The sequence below is a fragment of the Lithobates pipiens genome, unplaced genomic scaffold, assembly GCF_037356315.1.
Source record: "Lithobates pipiens isolate NorthernLeopardFrog02 unplaced genomic scaffold, aLitPip1_a1.2 Scaffold_19, whole genome shotgun sequence".
NCBI classification, from domain to species: Eukaryota; Metazoa; Chordata; class Amphibia; order Anura; family Ranidae; genus Lithobates; species Lithobates pipiens.
In genome coordinates this window covers 189,087,552-189,110,626 of record NW_027507764.1, presented here as the reverse complement: position 1 = coordinate 189,110,626, position 23,075 = coordinate 189,087,552, and the positions used below count along the sequence as shown (strand labels likewise).

Here is a 23,075-nt window from a genome sequence, read left to right as displayed (position 1 = left end):
ACAAATCCCTCAAGTCACTTCAAGCAGGATAATTCACCCAGTACGACATGAAGTGACTTGGATACAGCGATTCTTTGTTATGTCAATTAGCAGCTTTTGCATTCTAATGTGAAAGGAGGGCTGCTTGTACAATGGTTTCTAAAACTTTACATTTCAAACAGCCAATCAGAAAATGATCACATTCATTAAACAGTATAGATTAATTCAGGCACACAAAAGATAAAGAAGTTCAAGTATATTTTATTTGAGGTGGGAGATGTACCACAATACATTATTGCCAAAAGTTCATCAGTACAAAATGTTTTGCAGCTGGCAAAAAAAGCATAATGGATCTTCTTTTGATTTCACTATAAATTACTTGTACAGTACTCAGTAAATTCAGAACTTCAACTCATTTTTTTCTTGTAGCTAAAATTGAGCCAGTATTAGAAATTCCTGAAGAAGGTAAGGCATGGGTTGTAAGAGGAGGTAGCTGGTGAATCAAGGGATTTCCATTTCTCTCTCAATACCCACATATTTCAGAGCATCAGCTTGACTATATCTAAAACAAAAACAAAAAGACAAATTGAATTTCCAATTCAAAGAAAACAGACATGCAAAAACTCTGTAATTGAAACAAGAATAAATCTCAAGGTAACTCCAGAATTCCCACCACAGTCGATGTAGAAAACAGGAAGATTTCTAACGCCGTGTACACACGTCTGGACTTTGACGGACTTCCGTCGCTTCGGACTTGTGTACACACAATCACACCAAAGTCTGACCGATTTGAACGTGATGACGTACGACCGGACTAGAATAAGGAAGTTCATAGCCAGTAGCCAATAGCTGCCCTAGCGTCGGTTTTCATCCCTCGGACTAGCATACAGACGAAGGGATTTTTCCACCGGACTCAAGTCCATCGGAAAGATTTGAAACATGGTCTAAATCTAAAGTCCATCTGATTTTTCGACAGCAAAAGGTCCAATAAAGCCCACACACAGTCGAATTGTCCGACGGATTAGTTTCGTCAGACCTTTGCTGTCAAAGTCCGGCCGTGTTTACACAGCCTTAAGGCCCGTACACACGGTCGGACTTTTTGACAACAAACATGCAAATTAGCTGTTTTGGAGCAACATCCGACTGTGTGTACGCTCCATCGGACAAACTTTTTCTGTTTTCATCTGACTTTTGTTGGCTGTGCGAACGGACAAACTTTCTGGCAACAAAAGTTCGATGGAGCAAAGTCCGACCGTGTGTACGCAAAAGCATCGGACTTTTGTACAAGGTACAAACACGCATGCTCAGAACCTATGCAAACGATCAGACTACAATACAGAAGTTGACCAAAGGTGGCGCTGGAGTCATTAAACGTCCTCTTTTCAAGTGGCGTCCGTACGTTGTGACGTCACCACGTTCGTGTTTGTTGTCAAAAAGTCCGACCGTGTGTATGCAATACAAACTTGTGGACCACGCCCTTTGTACAAAAGTCCACGGAAAAGTTTGTACAAGTCCGACCGTGTGTATGAGGCTTTAGACCTACCGGCCTGCATCCTGTTTTTTTCACTAAAGAGTGAATAAGAAGAAAACAGACATGCTCAGTCTCAGCAAGGAAACCTTTATCCTTAGGGTATTTACTAGGTTACTAGTCTAGTTAACAGCAAGAACAAAATGCAACAACTATAATCCAATTTTTACAACCACAATCTCAATAATGTTCTTCCTTCAGGGATTCAAAAATGTATGGGCACGGTATGCTAATTTTTTTTTTCTACATAGCACCACAATGTGCAGAAACAATGTCTGTAGTCTCAGGTAATTAGGATATTCATGGGAGACCAACAGCCCACCCTAGTGCATCAGTTATGGGTGTTAAGCTGGTCACAATCCAAGTTTTGACCATGCCATCAGTCAGGGGTGTACCCATGCAGCGCAAGTGTGAAGAAAAGTTAATTATATTCATCTGTAGAGCTCTGTATTAGGGTAAACATGATGCTTTTCCTGCATGGGTAAACCACAGACTCACTTTAAAGATTAGCAAAAGACAGGTGAGTCATCATCAATCATCACTGGTTGATGGGTTTTGCATTAGCATAAGGCCCCTTTCACAATGGCAGAGTCTGCCAGCGGATCCACCCACTCAGCAGGGGATCTCTCCGCTGAGCAGATGGATTACAGGTCAGTTTCCATAGACCGCTGTCGGATAGAAACGGACCGCCTGTCCGCCTGACTGACTGTCATCCGATCCGAATCTGTCTGTTTTAGCGGACAGGATTGGATCAGATGTCAACGGACACATATTCAGTGAGATCCGCTGCTCCATAGAGAGTCTGGTGGTCTGATCAGGTCTACATGAAAAACTGACAGGTGGACCTGATCGGTCTGTCAGTGTGAAAGGGACCTAAGGGTGTACAGTGTTCCATTTACAGTAGTTTCAACGTGTCTGCAGTTACAAGACTGCTTTTTTGCTTGCAAAAAGGTAATCGTTTTAACTATTCTCCAAATGCCATACATACCTATAGTCAAAGAAGAGTTCTTCACCTGTCTGGATTGCTCTTTTTGCAAAAATTCCTATTCTGTGGTCACCGTTCACCATCATTACTGAAACAGAAGTAAAAAAGAGCTTCAATCAGGTAAACCACTTGCATTTGTCAGCACATATTTCTATGCTTCTACAGTGTACCCGAGTTAAAGTGTCACTATAGCCACATCATTAATAATAAATACTATCACTATCATGCTGAATTAAATGCTGTTCATACTCACTCAAAGCATGAGATGAGTTTTCTGTATGCTGCAAATAACCTGGTTGATCCTGCTGTTCTCTGTCTCCCCCCTCCTGTCCATGTCCCCACTACAGTTAGGGATTTTTGCAGAGCAGTGTTGGCACATGCTCAGTTTTCAGTGTATTTTCTACCCTGAGCATTTCCTATCACATCTGAACAGATCATGTGACAATAGAGTCACAAGCGGGTGTATACACAGTGATAAATGACAGACCACTCCCATCCTCCTCCTCCATGCACACTAACCTATCTAAACACAATGGGGGACAAGAGATTACATCTTGATTGAGGGAGGATTCACCTCCCTGTTATTCTAAGACACAGGCTGGAGGGTGGGACACAGCCTGTGACTGGCAGAAATCCACCCACACCATGTTATTGCCAGAAAATAATAAAAATTTTACAATGAAAAGGGATTCAGTACCGTTACAATACAAGAGGGTTAGGAGAGCCCTTGCTCGGGAGAGCTTCTAATCTAATAGGTGTACTTCTAAAACTACAAACAAAGTGCAAAAACTTTTCTAAAACATCAATACGTATTATTAGGATCATTTACATTATATATTTTGTAAGAAAGTTTTTTTTTTTTTAGTTTTGGAGTTTGGAATGGCTCAGACCTCTGCCACTTTGTTTTTGTTTTCTTAGCCCTTCCTGTCCTGGAAAAGTGTTGTGAAATCGCTAGAAAACAATAGGAATTCTACTCTTGGACAGTTATCATCTAAATAGGAGCTCCCACCACTTTTTTCTGATGACAATTATCACTGAGAATCAGAGGGTGACTCTAGCCAACAGCAGCCAACAGGCAGTAATACAACTTAAAAGGGGTTTTACCCCTCCCTGATCCATATAAAACAAATGTTTTGGCCATAGATATACTTTAAGTTTGACACACTTAGGACTATAAAAGAATAAACAATTTCCATTTAACGCTGCAGACAATTTGCTTGTATATGGAAAACCAGAGTACGGAGGAGCCACACTGTCCTGCATTACCCAGATATAGGAAACACATCTCAGCACTGTGCACATAACAGACCCTTCAAGGCCAACATGCTTCACCACATACCTTTTGCATAGCAGTTTGGATTCACAGAATGGTTTGCAAAGCGAATTTTGTTTCCTTTGCGGGTTGCATCAACTACAAAATCTAAAAGAGAAATACAATGAAGATTGTATAAGTATGTTACTGACATTTCAACATACAGAACATGAAAACATAAAACAGAAGTTGCTTTGTGACCCACTGGCTAATTTACTACAACATCTCCAAGAGATTTGCTGAGGCCCAGAGAAGCATGCGAGTAGCTCATTTCTACATAATTACGGCACAACAGTATTCAGCATTTGGTGAAGATGTTGTGCAGATTCCAGTCACCTCCAACTCAGCAGAATTCAAGTTAACCACATCCCCTCTCACCTGTTCACCACCTATGAACCAGAATCATTTTTACAATTCTGCCATGGACAGGTTTATTCAGCAATAACTTTGTCATTACCTAAAGTAGTTGGAAACCCTTACACCCATTGAAATAGCGGATCTCAGGTGAGATAGAAATGAAAGACAGAGATGAAAGAGGAAGTCATTTACAAATGTTTTAAATGTAAAATGTGTGGATATAGGTTAAATGTGTAAAAATGTGAAAAAAAAATAAAATAAATATGGTTAATAAAATAGAAACAAACCAAATAAAATAGCAGGAAAATAGAGAGGTATTTAGAGCCGATTAGAGTAAATTAAAAGGTTATTAGGAGTTAAGGGGAACCCCCAACGCTGCAAAAAATGCTGTGGGGTCCCCATAAAATCCACACCAGACCCTTTACCTGAGCACGCAGCCCGGGAAAGGGGGTGGGGATGAGCAAGCAACCCCCCCCCCCCCCAAACCATACCACATGCCCTTAACATGGGGGGTGGGTGCCCTGCGCCCCCCCACCCCAAAGCACCTTGTCCCCATGTTGATGAGGACAAGGGGCTCTTCCCAACAACCCTGGCCAGTGGTTGTCAGGGTCTGCAGGTGTGGGGGGGGGGGGGGGGCTTATCAGAATCTGGAAGCCCCCTTTAACATGGGGGCCTCAGATCCCAGCCCCCCTGCCCTATGTGAATGAGTATGGGGTATATCGTACCCCTACCCATTCACCTAAAAAAAAAAAAAAAAAAAAAAAGGTCAAAAATAAAACACAGTACACCGGTTTTTAAAGTATTTTACTAAGACAGCTCCGGCGTCTCGTCTTTTCCCTCTTCTACCGGGTCTCCTCTCTCCGCTGTCTTCTCCCTATTTTACCACGCTTTCTCCCTCTGTTCTTCTTCTGATGTCAACGCGATCTCCCGGTGTAATGCTGGGTCCGCTGTGTACAATGACTTATATTGGCATGGGGCGGGGCCACCCGCTGTCTCACGGAGGCCCCGCCCTATTGTGACATCATAGCCCAATCATGCCCCACGTGGACCCAGCATTACACCGGGAGATTACATGGAGTCAACATCAGAAGAACAGAAGGAGAAGACCTGGCAGAGAGAGAAGACACCCGGAGAGATGCGACCCAGCAGTACCTCATACTCAATCACATAGGGTGGGATGCCGGGATCTGCGGGCCCCCTTGTTATAGGGGGCTTCCAGATTCCGATATGACCCCTTGCCCGAAGACCCCACCAGCCACCGACAAGGGTTGTCGGGAAGAGGCCCTTGGCCTCATCAACATTGGGACGAGGTGCTCGGGGGGGGGGGGGGGGGGTATGGGGGTGTGCAAAGTGTCACTCGTCCCCCCACTTTTCTGGCCTGAGTGCTCGGATAAGGGCCTGGTATGGATTTTGGGGGGAACCCATGCCATTTTGTTTTTTAATTTCCCCTTTAAGATCATCAGAGCACAAGTCGCATGCCAAAGTTGGAACAGTTAAGACTTTGTTCCGACTTAAGTGATATTCAATGGGTTGAAGTAGGATTAATGTCAGACCAAAGTAGTGCAGGGAGCATTTTCAAAGTTGGACCGACTTGTGTCGGACCAGTTAAGACAGCTCTCATAAGGAAACATTAATTTTTTACACGTTATGTGACATGAGCACAGTTTTTTTTTTTTTTTTAAACCAACAGCACCAGTAGGTACACAGCAACTCTGGCTTTGATTAATCAGAGCTGAGAATTGCTGTGTAATGGGAGAGACTCCTGGCAGCAGGACAAAGACTGAATGTACTACACACATCCTGTGTGCTGTGGTGTTTTTTGGGGCGTCTGCAGCATGTCCAAAGTCTTTAACTAGTTAAAGGAAAGTGCAAGTCACACTTCTTTCTAAAGAAAAATGAACTATTCCAATTATTCCCTACTGTAGGCAGATCATTTCTAACAGTCTGCTGTCCTGCCAAGCTAAATGCACGGTTTATATCAGAATTAGCTTCCGATCGGCCTCTCCATTTTGTTACATTTTCATTGTTATTCTCCATACTGTCATATTCTGAATCAGTCACACGTTTCCTAGTTAGGAGGGGAACAAAATCGAGCTACATCCTAAAACAGTGGCAGGCATTATTCTACAACCTAGTGACTTAGAAGGTCTTGTTAAGCTTACCATTATTCAAGTTGAAGAGAAAGCTGCACATGTATTTGTCATACACTTTGCCTCTTCGGTCTGCTTCATCCTGAGATATGATCTATGGAATACAGCATATAGAGATGAACACCTAACTGAAAATATACAGTACAGCTATATATAGACATTTCTAGTTTAATCCTGTTAGAGTGATGTGCTTCACTAACCCAAATGGTGCCAAGACAACTTTTATTATACTGTTTATAAAAAAAAAAAAAAAAAAAAAAAGGGAAAATTTTCCACTTTGTACACCATTTGTGATATATAACATTAAAGTAACTGATCCTCCTCTTCTCAAGTCCATCTTCGACTCTCCTGGTTCCTCCGTCCTGTCGAGTGCCCCCATAGCAAGCAGCTTGCTATAGGGGCACCCGAGCCGAGATTCAGCCATTAACCATCCCGCCCCCTCTCTCTTCTGATTGGCTAACTGACTTTGACAGCCGCAGGAGCCAATAGCGCCACTGCTGTGTCTCAACCAATCAGGAGGGAGAGTCTCAGATGGCCGAGGGACTCGTGGACATCATTGGACAGAGATGGAACTTAGGTAAGTATTCGGGGGTGCTGGGGAGGCTGCTACACTCAGAAGGCTTTTTATCTTCATGCATAGAATGCATGAAGATAAAAAACCTTCTGACTTTACAACTTCTTTAATCCAGTGTCTGCTTGAAGATCAGAAAAGCCATACACTGCATTATCCCAATTATCACTAACCCGTGTTTGACAAGGTAATAGAGTAATTCACATAATACATATAGCCCGTGATCTCTTCCATATTTTTAGCTCAGTATTCTAATCACTTAGCCTTCGGGTCCTGGGAGAGCCCATCAGCACACATGCCATGAAAATGCTGTGCACGGCAGAAGACTGGGAAATTCTCCAGCTTTCCTATTAGTGGTCTTTGCATGTGCTTACCAAACCCTACATGTGCTCAGATACTGGGTACCCCAGCACTTGCGCATATGTGCCCCAGGGCTCTCAGGATCACAGCTCGGTGGCACATCACCTGCGCACACGCCGGGGGTGGTAAAGTCTTGCCTAGGTGAGCAGAGAAGACGTGCTGCCTGGAAGCACAAGTACATGCTTATGGAGAAAAAAAAAAGACCTTCCATTGCTAAGAGAGGGAGGAGGAGGGGGAGGGCAGGACAACTTCTCAATTAGGGCGAAGGTCAGCTTTAAGTATTGCATGCAGAAGCAAAGCTAAGGATTTCAATCTTACTCAGCTGGCTTTACATTTTTTCACTTTGTCTACTTATATAATAGCATTGAGTCTGCACATTGCACTCATTAAGGGCCCAATACTGAGTAGCTTTAGCTCCTAGCAACCAATGAGCTCTCACTTTCACCTTTCTTAGTAGAAAATGTCAGAACAAGTGATTTGTTGCTAAGAACTATAAGCTCTTTTCGACCTTCATTTCATACAATATAGGAATCTAATATATGAATAAAGCAGTGTGAATGTACTCCACTAAGGGAAGCAAGAGCCTGACCCACAGCTATTATGGAAATAGGTAGCTGTAGCAAAGAGAATATATAGCATTTGGTGTAGATTTTCTTCATTTATGCCCAAGACTAAAAAATATAAATCTGCTATTCAGCTCTATTTACAATGCACATAGCTGAAAAAGTCAGAGGTGGACGCACTTTCCTGCCTGCTTATACAAAGCTGTATGGGTTTTTTGTGAGAAGCTCCAGCCAAATGAAGAGGTAATGCTTGGCTTTAGTAGAGATCCTAACAAGAAGCCCTATTTGATCCCATGTCCCCAAGTAGGTTTAGGTGAGATCTCTGAAAAATACAGCAGCCTAAGTGTTCTTATTACTTGTGTGTAAAATTAACATTTCGTACAAGTTATTAAAAATAAATAAAAACAATCTGTATACGTTTTTAAACATTAAAATAGTTTACAAAAACAATTATAGTTTTGGATTTAGCTGCTTCACCTTGATGCCAAAAGGGAAGCTTAGCAGGCAAAGTAACCTCTTAGAAAAAAAAACTAGTTTATCTACGAACGTATAAAGGTGGATGGATTCTTTAGAACCTATGAATTTAATAAAGGGATTATTGTACTTTTAACTATAAAAGTTTGGATTAACCACGACATCATAAAAGCCCTGCTTCTGCTGTAAACAAAGATTCTCTAGAAAGATTTATCCCAAATTAGGGTCGAACCTCTATACCGTACCTAATTAAGCCTGTCTCAGAATACCAGTTAGGGCTCTTTCACAAGGGACGGATCCGTGATCATCTGCCCCGTGGACATCCGCTTGCTCAGCGGGGATCGCTCCGTCAATCCCCACTGACCAGGAAGATGACAGGTCCGTCTTTGAACACTGTGCAGGGACGGACCTGTCAGAGTGCCGCTTTTCGTCCGATGACGAATGGAAAAGTAGGTTTTTCCTCCATCCTACTTTTTCGGATCGGAGCGGGTTGGTTGTCAGCGGACATGTCACCGCTGACATCCGACGCTCCATATGCATTAAGGTGAAGAAACACCTGTCAGTGACAGCTCCCCCCATTTTACTTACCTGAACCCTCCAACTTGTCCCACAGGGAAGTACACTCTCTCTCTCTCTCTGCCCAGGGTTCTCGGCTCGATAGGATAGATTGATAGCAGCGCAACCATTGGCTCCCACTGCTGTCAATCAAATCCAATGACGGTGGGCCCTATGGACGCCGAATGCTGGACTCGGGAGCGTGCCCACAAGGTAACCTCACGGGAGAGCACTTATTCCAGGGTGTTATCTCATGTGGGGATTAGCTCTGAGAAAGACACCGAGGGACCCCGCAGGTTTGGGGCCACTCTGTGCAAAACAAGCTTTAAACTTTAGTGTCACTTTCATTTACCTGATGCTTTCCATTCATCTGATGATTATGCCATTGTGTAGCATACAAACATCTGCCCTGCCCAGAGCAGCTGATAGTCAACTAGACATAAGGAATTATTAACCAGTTGAGTACCGCACTATAGCCAAAAGACGGCTAGAGAGCGGTGCTATATATCTGACAGGGTGTCAATAGATGTCCTCCCACAACTCCATCCCCTGGTGCACACATCGGCATGCTCTGTGGCTGCTGTGTCCTTCAGATACAGCTGATCACAGATTAGAGTAAAGGGCCAATCAGAGCGGCCCTTTACCATGTGATCAGCTGTGTCCAATCATAGCTGATCACATATAAACAGACTTGCCAGTTATTGGCAGTCCTTTCCTTACATGTTGTCTCTGTCTGAGCAAATAACCAATAAGGCTGTCAGCACACAGTTTACACTGATCATCAGTGCAGACTCATCAGTGTCCATCAGTGCCTCCTCGTCACAGCCCATCAGTACCTCCTCATCAAAGCCCATCAGCACCCGTCAGTGCCTCCCCATCAAAGCACATCAGTGCCTCCTCATCAGAGCCCATCAGTGCATCCTCATCAGCAAAGAAAAAAAATTACTTATTTGCAAAAAAAAAAAACTTTTCTTTTTCTTTTTGGTAAAATTTTCTGGTAATAAAATATCACCAAAAGAAAGCTGTCCGTCTGTCTCAAAAAAAGATATAAAAAAATAATATGAGTACAGTGTTGCATGGCTGTGCAATTGTTATTCAAAGTGAGACAGAACTGAAAGCTGAAAAGTGGCCTGGGCAGGAAGGGGGTGAAAGTGCCAGGGTACTGAAGTGGTTAAACTGACTGCTAAAGCGTAACACAGGCAGTTCTCATTACAGAAACGTGCAACAAAACCTAGACAACTTACGCACATCCCATATGTGTACAACTAGTACAATGCTGTGCATTTGTGGATTTTCTTGGCTTACCTCTCCACAGTATTCAGAGATGAACTCGTTCTTCTGTACAGGGTCTTTGATGAAGATTCCCCAGCCAGCTACATCAGAGGGTGCCAGAAGCAAATGCTAAGAAAATAGAGAAGTCTCTAGTTTATACGGGTTAGTGTTTACATTTTAGTGGATATATTTAGGTACACGAAAGAGTAGATTCGCTATGGGACATTACAGATGCTAATGCAACACAATACATTGCAGGTCACAGAGTCACCATCATATAAAGGAAAGCAGCTCGCAACAGCAAGACAGACAATCAAATATATGAAAATGGCAAGCATAAGCAGCAGAACCACAAAACTGCACCTGTTGCAAGGCACACATTCAATGGTATTATCATTCTTTCTAAGCCAGGAAAATAATGGAGTACATGAATAAAAGGTTAATGAGACTTATTCTTACATGGTTATGTCCCAAGACAGTTGAAAAAATAAATGTTCTGAAATGGCCAGCTCCCTTTCTGCAATGTTCCTAACGCCAAGGCAGCCATACCGCCCAATCACGTGCATCTATTGCAAGAATTCAAGTGGCCTTACCTAGCACTGGGTCCCTTTGCCAAATGCAGATGAAATAAGGCTTCAGGGCCAAGTGTTATTAGAAGAAGAGGGGAGGCAAACACAGACAGGGTATTTGTTACATTTCTCCAGCCCACAAGCAAGGCAATATTACCATCAATCATCTGTGGAATCAAACCTTGACCAACTAATGGAGAATCAGGATCTAGTCAGCCCAATCCATGAGCTGCAGAAACATTTAATGGAAATCTGTCAGGACAGAAGTGTGCGTGTTGCAGAATTGGTTTTTGAAGGTGCAAACTCCCAGTCTACCATCTTTATACTTGTTTTACTGTTTAGAAAGTGGCTGACCTGGAAAAGGACTGCAGGTCACATATCCCAACTTAACTAGGATGCATGTCCCAGGTCAGTACAAAGCAGTGTGGCAAGGATAACCATTTTAACCCCAGAACCTCAATTCTAAAACATGAACAGAAGTGGCATTTCTTTACTGATGGGTTCTCTTTGGGGGACACTATGTGTTGTGGTACTGCTTGTTATTCAAATGTTTTGGAAGGTCATGTTATTATGAAACTATTTTCGAAAAAGTAAAAGTAAATGGACAATGTGGAGCCAATATAATATGAGAGTGTTCATGAACTGCAGGGCAGATCAGATTTGTACCTGTCCTCCACACATCAGGAGAACAGAAGAGGAATTCTCACACTTTTACTCTCATTAACAGCATATTTGTTCTGATTCAGAAGTTTTAAAGTCAGACGTAGTCAACCAGCTAGCATTCTCAGGAGGCAAGCCATGGGAGCCCCCATACCTCCTGCATGATGGTGTACTTTAACCTGTTTTTGCCGACTGACTCCCATCCCTTTGAGTTCTAAAGGCCGGGAGGCAAGCATTCAGGTCATGTGACCATTGTGATTGGCTGTCACAACATTGGAAAGCACCCGATTGCAAATATGCATCGGTAGCTTACCGATTCTCGGCGGCTACCGTGCTGGGAGCGCGCTCTCAGAAAGGCAAGTAGTTTACACAGGCTCGGCCTTAGGGCCCACTCACTGAGCAGCTGCATATGTGCATACAGCTGGCATCAAGGGATTACGGGCTGAGGGTTTATTTCTGGGTTTATTTCTCACTTGAACCATTTACCACAATACTAGAAGAGATTGGTTACAGATGCCAAATACATTTTAGCTCATTTCGCAGAAGATATGAAATAATTGTTAGCCATTCTAACTGGTGTTTGACCAGAATTAAGTTTGCAATTTAAAATCAGTGCTTGTTAAAATGCTAGGTCATGTAGAGCTTTAGTTATAGTATTTCCTGAATAACTGTGACCGCGTTCATTTAAATAAACATGCTCCTCCCTGTAGTAGTGACTTTGGAGCATGCACACCCAGAGCATCACATTCAGAGAACTATGTATGAAGGTACCTACAAGCGACTATGACCGGCATTGGACTAGATTTGTAAACAAGCTGAACCAGTGAAGAATCAGTGGAACTCTCAGGGGACATCAGTATCAAGGTAAAAAATGTAAGTGTGCAAATTTGCGTCCAATTATACCTTAAATCACCTTTATCAGTATCCAAGTATGTAAAATATATAAATAATAAAGTGAAGCTTGCTTCAGATGAGTAGTAACTTATTGTTCTTGCACTTTAACATTACAGAAACTCAGAAAAACAACTGACCTTTTTGGATCCCCGCTGAATGCTGCAGTTCTTGCATGAAACATTTTTGCTATCCCAGTGATCAGCAGCCCCACAGGTGAGACACAAGTCTGGGTCACACTCCCGCACAGCAAGATAGCATGGACACTGCTTGGTGTTGCACTGGGCCTTACAGCGACATCCAGGGAACCTGTTTTGGCCTTAATAAATGTTGTACATTAGTGTGGTGAAAGATGCAAAAAAGCCACAAAACTACAATACCATATACTTTCTATTTACTCTTCCTATATATTTTAGTAAAGATCTATACAGGCATTGGGTCTATCCCATAGTTCCATTTACACCTCTATGTAAACTTACACTCAGAGCTGCACTGACAGAACTTCTCACAGAAATTCTGTGCAATCACACAGGGACAGGAACCATCACAGGGCTGGCGAGGGTGATCACAAGGCTGGTAATTGTAAACATGATTAGAGGAGCCATCTAAAAGAACATAAAACCAACAGAGAGCTGAAGCCAACACGACCTGAATCAAATCATAGCTATACCACTTTACATGTCATGATCAAGAGTATGTTTGAAAAAAAAAAATGAAAAAAACACATAACGAAAGGGGAGGAAATGGAACAGACATATTGTCACAATGAGTTGATTTACTAAAACTGGAGAGTGCAAAATATGGTGCAGATGTGCTTGGAAGTCAGCTTCTAACTTCATCTTATTCAATTAAGCTTTGACAAAAAAAAAAAAAAAAAAAAATTGGAAGCCGATTGGTTTCTATGCAGAGCTCCACCAGATTTTGTACTGTCTGGTTTTAGTAAACCAACCCATGTGTCACCAATAAAACTGAACTCAAGGCAAATCCAAAAAAAAAAAAAAATAACAAACAAATCAAGAGAATGGCACATCCCATACTCCTTTCATGTCAGAGTCACTTTTACTTCAATTAAGATGAGTCAGGGCACCAACCTAGCTGTGATGTCTGGCAGGACAATGTTAAGCTTAATACTGGATGAAAAGTAATGTAAATCCTTAGGCAGGTAAAACAGATCCCCTGTATGTTCTTCAACTATGTAAGACGATATTATATACACAACAATCAGTTTATATAGGACTACTTATATCTATTAGCCGAAAAAGTTATGAAAAAAGACTTTCCATTTCGCACGTCAATCATCTCATGATGCAGAAACTTGTTTAAATTTCATTTCAGTCAACTGAATGTAGAATTAATGTGATTCTGCATAGATTTCACAGATATCTTTAGAATTCTATGATTGATCACATTATTAAAATCCGATATACTATATACATACCTTTTTTTAGCTGTATTTTCCTGCAGTGTGCAGCCCACAGTCTATAAAATATTAAAAAAATAAATAAATAAAAAGTAAACTGGGCACTGTTTTTCCCAACAACTGTAACCAAAAAAAGCCAGCAAATACAGGATAAATACATACATCACACATCAATAAAATGATAAAAAACATACATACTTCATAAAATAACATACAGAACAACAGTTCTGTTGAGGAAGAAACAAACTAAGCCCATCAAGTGAACGGAATACATTACAAGAATTTATAGCAAACTGAAATGAAAGGTAATTATTGAAAAAAGTAAAATGTGGCTTGTGCAGTAAGGATATACACTAAACGACTTTTACCAAAACGTGGCGTTTACCTCTAAGCATTTTTAAATCCCTAGGAAATGTAAAGCTATTCATAGATAATCTGTGAGATGTAAACCTCAAGCATGTAATCCATGATCATCTCTTCTGTGCCCTCCTCTTTCTGTTCCCCAATTGAAGATAGCTCATACTTTGCGAATCAACCCCCCCCCCAGCCCACTTTTGCTCACTTCCTCTTCCCTATATTACATGTTTTTTGCTCTGCACTAATAGCTTCAGGTAATCTCTGTGGAATATTTAAGCAGGTTAATAATGTTATCTTCCTGTTAGATTAGAGTGTTTGAGATTGGCAATAGGCCCAGCACTGCAACCAGGGAGGATGTAACATGCTTCCCCACACCCAGAGGTACTAAGTATTTGCAATAGTTGCGATAAAGGAATGGACTCGTTTGGAAAGGTGTAAGCTCTAAGACTGTCATTTTAAGATTCTATCCCAATTACTTAATTACTGATTCAAGGACTGGGAACATGCATGAAGCTGGTGTGTGGCCTACATACTTGTACCCTCAAAAACAAGTGACAAAGGTAGCTCAGCTCTGATATTTCTGTCCGTTTGTCTTACAGGTATCAATTTGTTCGGCGGGCCTGGTGTGCCCAAACCAGCGGGGGTCGTTGTGAAAGTTGATGCCCTAGTTTTGGTATTGGAGGTTATGGTTGGCTAAATCCTTTTGCTGCAGAGCACAATGCAAAGGAAGCACAGCCTCACTTTCAAAAATGTTAACTTTTTGTAATTATCTGGTGAAAAGCACAGTGAAAAATTGAAATAATAGTTTTTTTTTTTTTTTTTTTTTAATTACATGTCTGCTTTTTTTTTTCCCCATCTCTTCAATTAAACAATGAAGCATGCAGAAAAGATACTAATCGAATCTACCAATTCCAGGGCAGGTAACATATCTTTCATTAGAGATCATTTTGATAACGATGGAAAATTTATTTTAAATATTACGCAAACTGCAAGAATATTATTAACTGCAAGCAATTTTCTTTTACGGAAAACGGAGTAGAAGTCCTCTCCAAGAGCAATCCTAACCCACATCAATGGTGGTGGGGTAAACTAACAAAAACATATTTTTACCACTCATTTCTTGCTCAACATCAATTAAGTTTATTAACAATTGTGGTTTGGCAGCATCTCACGGAACAGGAACACACCAAAGCAGATCCCATTCATACATCATAAATCGTACCTGTGCTTCCGCTTCTTCTTCCTGGGTGGCGTGTCCACATCCTCGGCAAGGACCGGAGCTATGATACTTGACTCCTTTACTCTAAACTCGTATACCTGTAAAAAATTTAAAAATGTAAACCACCGATGCCAATATAAAACTTTAATCCTTCTCTTAAGTGTGCTTTTCTAAGTAATAATAATTCACATGATTTTGTTACACATAATATTCATATAATTTTCTACACTCGAAGAGCAGCAGCAGGGAACTTTGTGAGAAGTGTGACAGGACTCCAGACTGAATGAAAACTAGCAGGCTGATTTTGTTTTAATTTCGACCTTAATTACCAAAAGTCAAAGTTGAATGCGATTTTTGAGGGTCTCAGAAATAAAAGCAGTGGGTCATTTAGACCTTATCCTTAAGCAAGCAAATTTTCAATACAGCAATGAAAATGTATACTGAGCTTATAGAGAATGCTTGGTAGTTTATGTGTTTCCCTTTATTATATTAAATACTTTAAAAATAATAATCTGTTTTCGTTTGGCAAATATTTTATATTGAATATATTACATTTACTATCCCCAGCCAACGTGTGGAGCTCTAGGGTCAAATATACCAAGCAATACCTAATGCCGTGCCCACGCGACCGGACTTTCCATCAGAATAAACTCAGACGGTCTTACTGACCGAACGGACTTGCCTACACATGATCACACCCAAGTCCGTTCGTTTTGAACGCAATGACGTACGACGGGATTAGAAAAAGAAGTTCAATAGCCAGTAGCCAATAGCTGCCCTTGCGTCGTATTTGGTCCATCGGGCTAGCATACAGACGAACGGTTTTCCTGATAGGAATTGATTCCATCGGAAAGATTTAAAGATTTGTTCTATTTCTAGGTCCGTCAGACTTTGAAAAAAGGCAGATGAAGCCCACACATGATCGAAATATCCGATGAAATGATTCCGTCTGAACTTTTTTCCAGGAAAGTCTGGTCGTGTGTATGCGGAATAACTATATTTTTGGGAAATGCAAAGGTCTATGGCTGATGTTCAAATTACACACAGAGCTGGGTCACTTTGGAGAGACCTCCTCTATAGCATCCTGTTGGGTCTTCAATACTAGGTGTCAAATTAAGTCTCTCCAAAGTAGACAGCAACAGTGACCCTTACAATTGCAATCTTACAAATATTTACAACTTACAATCTACAAATCAAACTATAAAATAATAATAATAATAATAATAATAATAATAAAAAAAAAACTTGGGTATGCCTTTTAAAATTATAAACTAAACTTTAGGTATACCTAAACTAGTTGTAACCCTAAAAGAATAAAAAAGGAAGATCATGTTACATTAAGGCATGAGCTATAGCACAGAGCTTTTGTTGTGCAATCTTCCCCTTCCTATCGTGTAATATACCTGGTTGATCCTGCCTGTCCGTGTCCCCGCTGACCATGGTAATTATGGCTGCTGAGCCATGATAACCCTGGTCAGTTTACGTGCCTCGGTCAGCCCGCCACTCTTTTGTCTCTGCATGGATCTTCTCCCTGCCTCATAGCGACTTTGCAAACACTGACCACTTCAGCTGCACTTTTCTTTTTACTTGTCAAACAGCCTTAATTAACTGACACATCATATACAGACTGAAGCTCAATTTTTCTAATCTGCAGATTAATGAAACAGAATAGATACACTCTGATAAAAGTTTTCTAAGTAGTAGTTTTAAACCCTTACATATACCCAGTGAAGTGGCTGGCCTCAGGTGATACACAGGAGATATAAACACACCAGTTTATCTGCAGCCATCTCCTCCCTACTGCCTTCTAAAACACATATTTTTCCAAAGCACTCCCACACACAAATTTATAGGGAGATATGCACAACTTAGGCTGTCAATCACCTTCTGTGTGCTGGGGAAAGGGGGGTGGTCTGAGATTTTCTGGTATCAGATAAACTGTCACAAGTGACTCATGCATGTAGATCGAGACAAGTATACACTATAGAAAGAGATGCTGTGTTTACAACCACTTTAAACAGTACATATGTTTATAAAAAAAAAAAAATAAAGTACCTGTCGACATGTTTTTGTGCCAATTAACCTGGCAATAGCACAGAAATTGTCATAATAGGTGCCTATGAGGACTCTAAACAGGGATGCTTCTGCTCCACTCCAGTCGACATTCTCAGGGAGCTCATTTGGCTTCATCTTGACAGGCGTTTGGCAACGAGAATTTGCTTCTACAGAAAATAAATGCATTGTTGGAATCAATGAATGCGTACACCCAATCACAGCTGTTTGCACATGCCTAAAATGAGCTGTCCCTTAAAAGCAAAAAAACTTACCAGAAGAACTAGAGGTTTCATCTTTCTTTTCCTCCTCTTCCTTGTCATTGCTTTCTCCACCAGTCTCTGTGCCAGCTTCCCTATCGCTATCTGTGTCTTTGGCTTCTGACACATTGACAGTTGGTGTGCTAGGTCTGCTGGTGCTATTTGGAAGTCTGCCTCTTCGGCGACCGCCAGGGCGCTTTGGTGGGGTCTTTATCCTCTCCGCTGTTAGTGCTGCAGCATATTCCTTGGCACCTTCCTAAAAACACAGTCATGCTACATGAGGGGTTGTAAGACACTTGACAAAAATTAAGCTACACATGAGATGATGTTTTTAAGAGTAGCTCCAGTTCAAAAGGATAACCCCTCTTTTAGATCCTCTCACCAATAAAGCATCATACCGGGGATTTTTTGTCCCCATGTGATGTGGGGGGGGGGGGGGGATGCGTCAGGGGAAACTACCTGCAAAATAGTTAATTGCACTACACGTTTCATATTGCAGTGCACACTGAAGTGACAGCAAAAAATTCTAGGCCCATTTATTCACGGTTAACTCTAAAATGATGACCTGTAGGGGGTTTTAAAGGATAAAAGTTTACTTTTCTAAAAAAATAATAAAATGCACATTTTTCCACATATTTTTATGACTTAAAGAAGGGGTTAATCTCCGAAAATATGTAGCCTTATCCCCTGCTGCCAGCTTACTTTTCAACAGCTTATCATGGCTACAGTACTCCGGGACCAGCCCGTGTCTGCTTTTGCCCTAAGATGATGGAGCAGTACTGCAACTTCCACCAGACATCATCAGCTGGCTGTTGGAGTGGTTCCTCCCCTGGATACAGCTGTCACTTCCGGGTGTCCCGGCCATGAATGGCGCTCTCCATCCAACCTGGTGTCACCAACTTGTCCCCAGGCTCCCCACAAGTGTCCACCCTTGCTTCCCTCAGCTCATTAGGCTGCACAGTAGACACCGCTTTGGAACCCCCAGTCGCCATGTGTCTCCAGATTCAGGTATTTCACCATCTAAGTTACCATGGTCCTGCTGTTTGGTTGGCCTCTTCTTGGAACGTGTATGCTTTATTACCCAAGGAAAACAGATCTCATCTCATGGACAGTTGTCCATACGCCTGTTTTTTGTTTCTCTTTTAACTATTCTGACTAACCTGTGTAAGAAAAGTCTGTAGAGCGGTCTTCCCCCCCCCCCCCCCCCCCCAGACGTATCCAGTCCGGTCAAATGATCAGCTCACCCGTCATTCAGTGGCCACTGCAGGGGAAAGGATTAAGCACTGACAACAGATGTGCCATTGAAGCCTATAGGTGATGCAACACTCCCAGGCATTACCAGCTGTTGTCAGAATTCTCCTCTCCCCTGCAGCCAAAGCTGGCTGACACAGGTGAGATCACGTGACCAGACAGGAAGTACTTATATACTCAAGTATAAGCTGACCCGAATATAAGCCAAGGCACCTAATTTTACCACAAAAAACTGGGTAAACTTTTTGACTTGAGTATAAGCCATGGGTGGGAAATACAGCAGCTACTGGTAAGGATGTGGTGCGACAGACCACACTGAGGCTGCCAGCAGCAGTGTGCCCATCAATGCAGCCTCCTGCCCATCATTGCAGCCTTACCGTGCCCATCATTCTAGCCTCACTGTGCCCATCACTGCAGCCTCACCGTGCCCATCACTGTAGTCTCAGGCCCATCATTGACGCCTCAATGTGCTCGCCATTGCAGCCTCACTAGTAGTGACTGTGTGTCAGTACTTGTATTGCACAGCGGGCATCTCCCGCTGCGTGACGGAGCTCAGTCTGAAATGTTTGGCCTCACTTTGACAAAAGTGCCACCCTCCTCCTAGATCAGCTTGTGTGATAGACGCAGTGTTCAGTCTATCACACGAGCTGATCTAGGAGGAGGGTGGGACTTATGTCACAGTGCGGCCAAAAATTTCAGAGTTAGCTCTGGGATACAGCGGCTTCCCACTGTGTAAGGGAGGGAGAGAGGGGAGCGTTCCAGCCACAGTGCAATGAAAACCCAGGACAAGCAGCCTAATGCCCAGTATCCCTGCCCTGACCCGAGTATAAGCCGGGGGGGGGGGGGGGTGGGTTGGGGCTGGTTCAGCATAACGAACGTACTGAAAAAATACTCGAGTATATAAATCTTTCTTACACAGGTAAGTTAGCATTAGAATGCAGAGAACAAACTGTAGTAGTTATGTTTTGCAGTGAATTCCATTTTAATCATTATTCTGGCTCAGTTTTATAATCTACACACACACACACACACACACACACACACGTGATTATAATAGGGGATTATGAATGCCTACTGAACATTAAAAATCATTGTCAGATACTCAGTTTTCAATTTCAATATAATTGTACAATGATCCATCTATCTGTAGGTTCAGTCATTTCCCAACAATTTCTATGCTGATTGTCATGAGACTGCAATACCACACATCTTATGCTAACTATACAAAGCCATAGTCATAAGCAAGCAAAGCAATCAAATTAAAACATAAATTTGCCACAATTGGGCCATGCACTGAATAGCACTACAGAGAACAAAATCTTTATTTGTGAAAAGAAATGCAGCAGTGTGTGCACGCCATGTTTTTGCAACAGCATGATCCTGGGAGGCCTCGGTAGCAAGTGCATTGTTTAAGGGTGAGCAAATATCTTATCTCTCCCATCATTATCACCTAGACATCTGCCCATTATCACCACCCCAAAATAAAGAATTCAAAGAAAACATATGGGACCAATCTTACCAAAAGCTGGTAACAGTTGGGTCCACAGGGCTTTCCATCATTTGCAGCTTCATTATTTTTTCTTTTGTATGTGTTTGGAGTGGCGTGAAAAGCTTAAGGAAACAAGTGAAAAACAATTGTTACATGATTAAATTAAGGAGTGTTACAAATACAGACTTGCATTAAGTGGCCTTACTTCAAGAAAGCGTGCTAAACTTGGTGCACTGCAGCACTATAGCTTACATCATGACAAAATAACCATTACAGAAAAGGTACAAAAGTGTATTTTTCTGAATTACACCCCGAGAGCTTAAATATCACAACTGACACCTTTAACAAATATTTAAATAAAGAGGTACTTACGATGCAAGAAGCAATCATACTTGAAACATCTCCTACAAAACAAGGTGTGGAATGAATGAAGACTCTGCTCCCTTTGCACAGATTTTGCATTTGGTCCATCAATGTTTGGGGTGCATTCTGGAGGAAGAGCCCCTGGTAGCTGCTGCTCTGTCAATTCTTTGTACCTGGAGAGTGAATACATGGTAAATCTGAAATAAGGATGTTGATAGTGAATTAACAATGCTAAAACATAAAAACTATAATTCTAATATACAGCAGTATCCATAATCTAGGTTGAGGACTTATGTTAAAGTGACTGTCACGCAAAAGTGCCAACAAAAGCGTTACATGCAATGTAGACCCTAAATACCTTTCTCCTGCAGCCAACACCACTAAATACAGCTCTGAGAAGGCGAAACAACCTAACAAAGTCTGTCTCCAGGAGTGACAATCTTCTGTGTTCCCAGCAGCTCTCAGCTCACCAACCTCTACGTTACTAAAGGGCACAGTAGCAATGCAAGGTCAGGGAGAGGAACCACTGAGCACAGTAGGGGGACACAGGAGATTGAGACTTCCAGAAGTGTGTTTCTGAACAGACTGCACAGGAACATTTCTTCTCAGACCAGACATTATTGGCTCCGGCAGCTGAAATAGACAACCCCCCCCAACTTGGCATATTCACTCTGCAGATAGTGGTCTCTGGTCACCAGCCCCCCCCCCCCCCCCCATCAGAGCCCCCAGAATTCCCTCCTAAATCAGTGTCCTCAGGACTCCCCCTTACAGCGCAATGGGGAACTCTGAAGACCCCGATGTAACGGAGAACTTTTGTGTACCGAGATGTAAAGGGGGAACTCTGTGGACTGTGATGTAAAGGCCTGCACAGAAATAGGAAGTCAGATTTTCCAATGTGGGCATGCTTTCCAGTGATTCTGATGACTACCAAAGATTCCCTCACTTTGGAGGGATTTCCTTGTTTCTTCTCCCCAATAGGAACCAGTTGGCCAAAAATTGACAAGTGTTAGAAACCTCCCTTCCTCTATCAAAAATAAAAAAAATGCCCTTAATGCTACTTTAAATTTAGCTCTGTGTACCACTGGAGAGATTCAGTCAGTGAAAATCTCTCAAACAAGGGAGAATTTCTCTCTTAGTTGTCCCTGGAGTAAGTGTCCCCATTGGAAGAGTTCACTCGCCTCTTGTTCTAGGGGAGTGGTGCTTTCCATTATATGTACAAATTATTTAGTCCATTAACACCTGATTTTCAGTGGAATTCATAGCGCACTAGGGTTTCATGAGACAAGAATACATGACAAAATCACAAGCACATGTTTACCAGCTACTGGCTAAATTAAAATAGCCAATAGACCAGGACAAAAATTATTTGGCACCAATTATGCAGCTTGCTGAGAGCTTTTCATATATGGCTTTAAATTGTTGGTCTGTCCTGAATAGGTTTTCACTTAATTTTCATTTAGTGGATTGACAACGCCTCACAGTAAGGGCTAGTTTACACTTGCTTCAAAACATAGCTTTGGACAGGCTTTGTTAAAGCTCTCTGAACACCAGTCAAAGCCCCTGTCACTAAATAAAATGGTTAGCTTACAGTCCTGTTTACAGTTTGGTGCTTCAATGAGGCTTTGGTGAAGCTTCGATGAGGCTTGGAGCGAGCTTTGCCATAGACTTCTATGGAGGCTTTGAAGACTCTTTGATGCTCCACTAAAGCTACACAGGACATCATTTTTGAAGCAAAGCAAAAGCAAGGTGTGAACAGGACTGTAAGTTAACCATTTTATTTAGTGACAGGGGCTTTAACTAGCGTTCAGAGGGCTTTAACAAAGCCTGTCCGAAGCCTTGTTTTGAAGCAAGTGTAAACTAGCCGTTAATGTGTGTTGAAACCAAGGCAAGTCTAAATAAGCCCTAACTGTCCTTTTAGCAATGGGCGCTCAAAGAGAATGCCACAGATGGTGCCATGCCCCAAAAAATAAAAATAAAATCCAAAATCGCCAGCACTTCAAATAGGTGCCTTTCACAGGTTTATTGTGAAGATAGTGCCACATAAGGCATAAGAGACTAATGTTTCGGTGCCTCACAGGGACCCTTTCTCAAGGTAACTTAGTCATTTCTAAAGCATACGCTGTGTTTGCATCTGTCATTGTCTGTAAACTGTGTAAAAAGGCAAATTTAAAAGTTTAGGCACTTTGTTACTATTGAATTTGGAACTTTACTGATCTTTATGTGCTAATGTCAGCAGTCCTGGCAAGAAGTATAAATACTATTTATAAAACTGCAATGTTTCCTTTACTGCCATGTTGTGAAGTCCACTAAAGGACTAGCACAGTCAGCATAGCACAGTGGATGACAGATGATGCAAATAGACAAGACATAAGGTAGGCTAATGGGCCAGCAGAGCCTCCAGTATATTCACACTGAATGATCATTAGTAGTACATCCAC

At 41.9% G+C, this 23,075-nt stretch overlaps 1 protein-coding gene across 7 annotated transcripts in view; it reads right to left on the bottom strand.

Annotated features, from left to right (window-relative positions):
• Positions 1-222: 222 nt before the first annotated feature.
• Positions 223-23,075, bottom strand: part of EZH2 (enhancer of zeste 2 polycomb repressive complex 2 subunit) — an 81,655-nt gene continuing 58,802 nt past the window's right edge. For 4 of the 7 annotated variants that reach the window (XM_077491594.1, XM_077491591.1, XM_077491592.1 and 1 more), the window contains exons 8-20: positions 20,647-20,834; positions 20,305-20,396; positions 17,550-17,790; positions 17,278-17,444; positions 15,226-15,320; positions 13,665-13,705; positions 12,706-12,831; positions 12,367-12,545; positions 10,140-10,235; positions 6,324-6,405; positions 3,832-3,912; positions 2,496-2,580; positions 223-541 (exon numbers count right to left, since the gene is read on the bottom strand). In XM_077491594.1, coding sequence (XP_077347720.1) covers positions 481-541; positions 2,496-2,580; positions 3,832-3,912; positions 6,324-6,405; positions 10,140-10,235; positions 12,367-12,545; positions 12,706-12,831; positions 13,665-13,705; positions 15,226-15,320; positions 17,278-17,444; positions 17,550-17,790; positions 20,305-20,396; positions 20,647-20,834 — 1,534 coding nt within the window. In that variant the 3' untranslated portion in view covers positions 223-480. The remainder of the gene's footprint in view (positions 542-2,495; positions 2,581-3,831; positions 3,913-6,323; positions 6,406-10,139; positions 10,236-12,366; positions 12,546-12,705; positions 12,832-13,664; positions 13,706-15,225; positions 15,321-17,277; positions 17,445-17,549; positions 17,791-20,304; positions 20,397-20,646; positions 20,835-23,075) is intronic. The other 3 variants (XM_077491595.1, XM_077491596.1, XM_077491597.1) reach the window with 3 other exon arrangements.